Raw genomic sequence first — 1023 nt, 5'->3', positions numbered from 1 at the left:
TATGTTTATAAAAGTAGTTAAGTTAAAGTGACTGTGGAAATTCTGTGCATTGCAAAGTTGTATCGAGAAAGAATAAACCAGTTTTAATTAAGAAAGAACTTGTATCGCTGAAGTTTCTCGGAAAGAATTTCTACAAGAAATTAACAAACAAGTAGATACGTAACAGTTTGATAATGAGTTAAACATTATAGCTACTAGCCATGTTAATACGAATTAAGTATGACAGCTTTCCAAGGTTATAGCAATTACGTAATTATGACAACTATAATAAAAGCATAATGGTAATGCATATGTAAAACGGAATTTTTAGGCAGTACACTTCACTAATTGAGGCGAGACAGCTGGAAACCACCTTGGCCAATCGCATCTTGAAGAGTCAAATTCTGAACAAAATGAATAATAATATCCAATTCTGATATTTTACTGCTCAACTTCTGATATTACAATTACCAGTTAAGTCTGTCAACCAGTCGGTACAGCGCACTTAAGAGCATAGCTAATGGACATCATGCGAGCTAAGTTCAGTTGATAACCATATGTACTACCAATAGAAATAACCACATTATCCATTTTATTTGTCTACAACAACAACTCAGAAGTCTACAAATAAACAAGAAGTATAAAAATTATATCCAACTGCATAAACGGTTGAGTTATACTAAAACGATTTTGAATATGCAAATTAGCAAGTCATATGACATCTACAGCTTATATACAGCCGCTGTTTAACAGCACCAAATCGTGTAGCTTTAAATTAAGACCCATTGGAGCAATAATCTCAAAAAGCTAAAGTATGCTGATAAAATATTTACTGTACAACGACCTGATTTATAGTTTTGGTAGTGACATTTTCACTCACGGCAAATGTTATGTATCTATAAAACACATTATCACTCGGCACCTATACCGATCTTAAAAGATAATAATTTCAGTTCAATTTATGTATACACCTGGAAAAAAAGTTAAGCACCCCCCGTGTTTTTTTTCAAGTGATTCAGATTCGACGTTCTTGTGACTGATTCT

General features: G+C 32.8%; 1 protein-coding gene across 1 annotated transcript in view; it reads right to left on the bottom strand.

Moving 5' to 3' along the window:
- Positions 1–323: 323 nt before the first annotated feature.
- LOC106462273 (heterogeneous nuclear ribonucleoprotein R-like) overlaps positions 324–1023 on the bottom strand; it is a 68271-nt gene continuing 67571 nt past the window's right edge. Inside the window, 1 exon segment of the mRNA XM_013922173.2 lies at positions 324–383. Coding sequence (XP_013777627.1) covers positions 324–383 — 60 coding nt within the window.

The sequence above is a fragment of the Limulus polyphemus genome, unplaced genomic scaffold (genome assembly GCF_000517525.1).
Source record: "Limulus polyphemus unplaced genomic scaffold, Limulus_polyphemus-2.1.2 Scaffold1130, whole genome shotgun sequence".
NCBI lineage: Eukaryota > Metazoa > Arthropoda > Merostomata > Xiphosura > Limulidae > Limulus > Limulus polyphemus.
The sequence above is the reverse complement of the archived record's forward strand: the minus strand, read 5'-3'. Positions and strand labels throughout refer to the sequence as shown.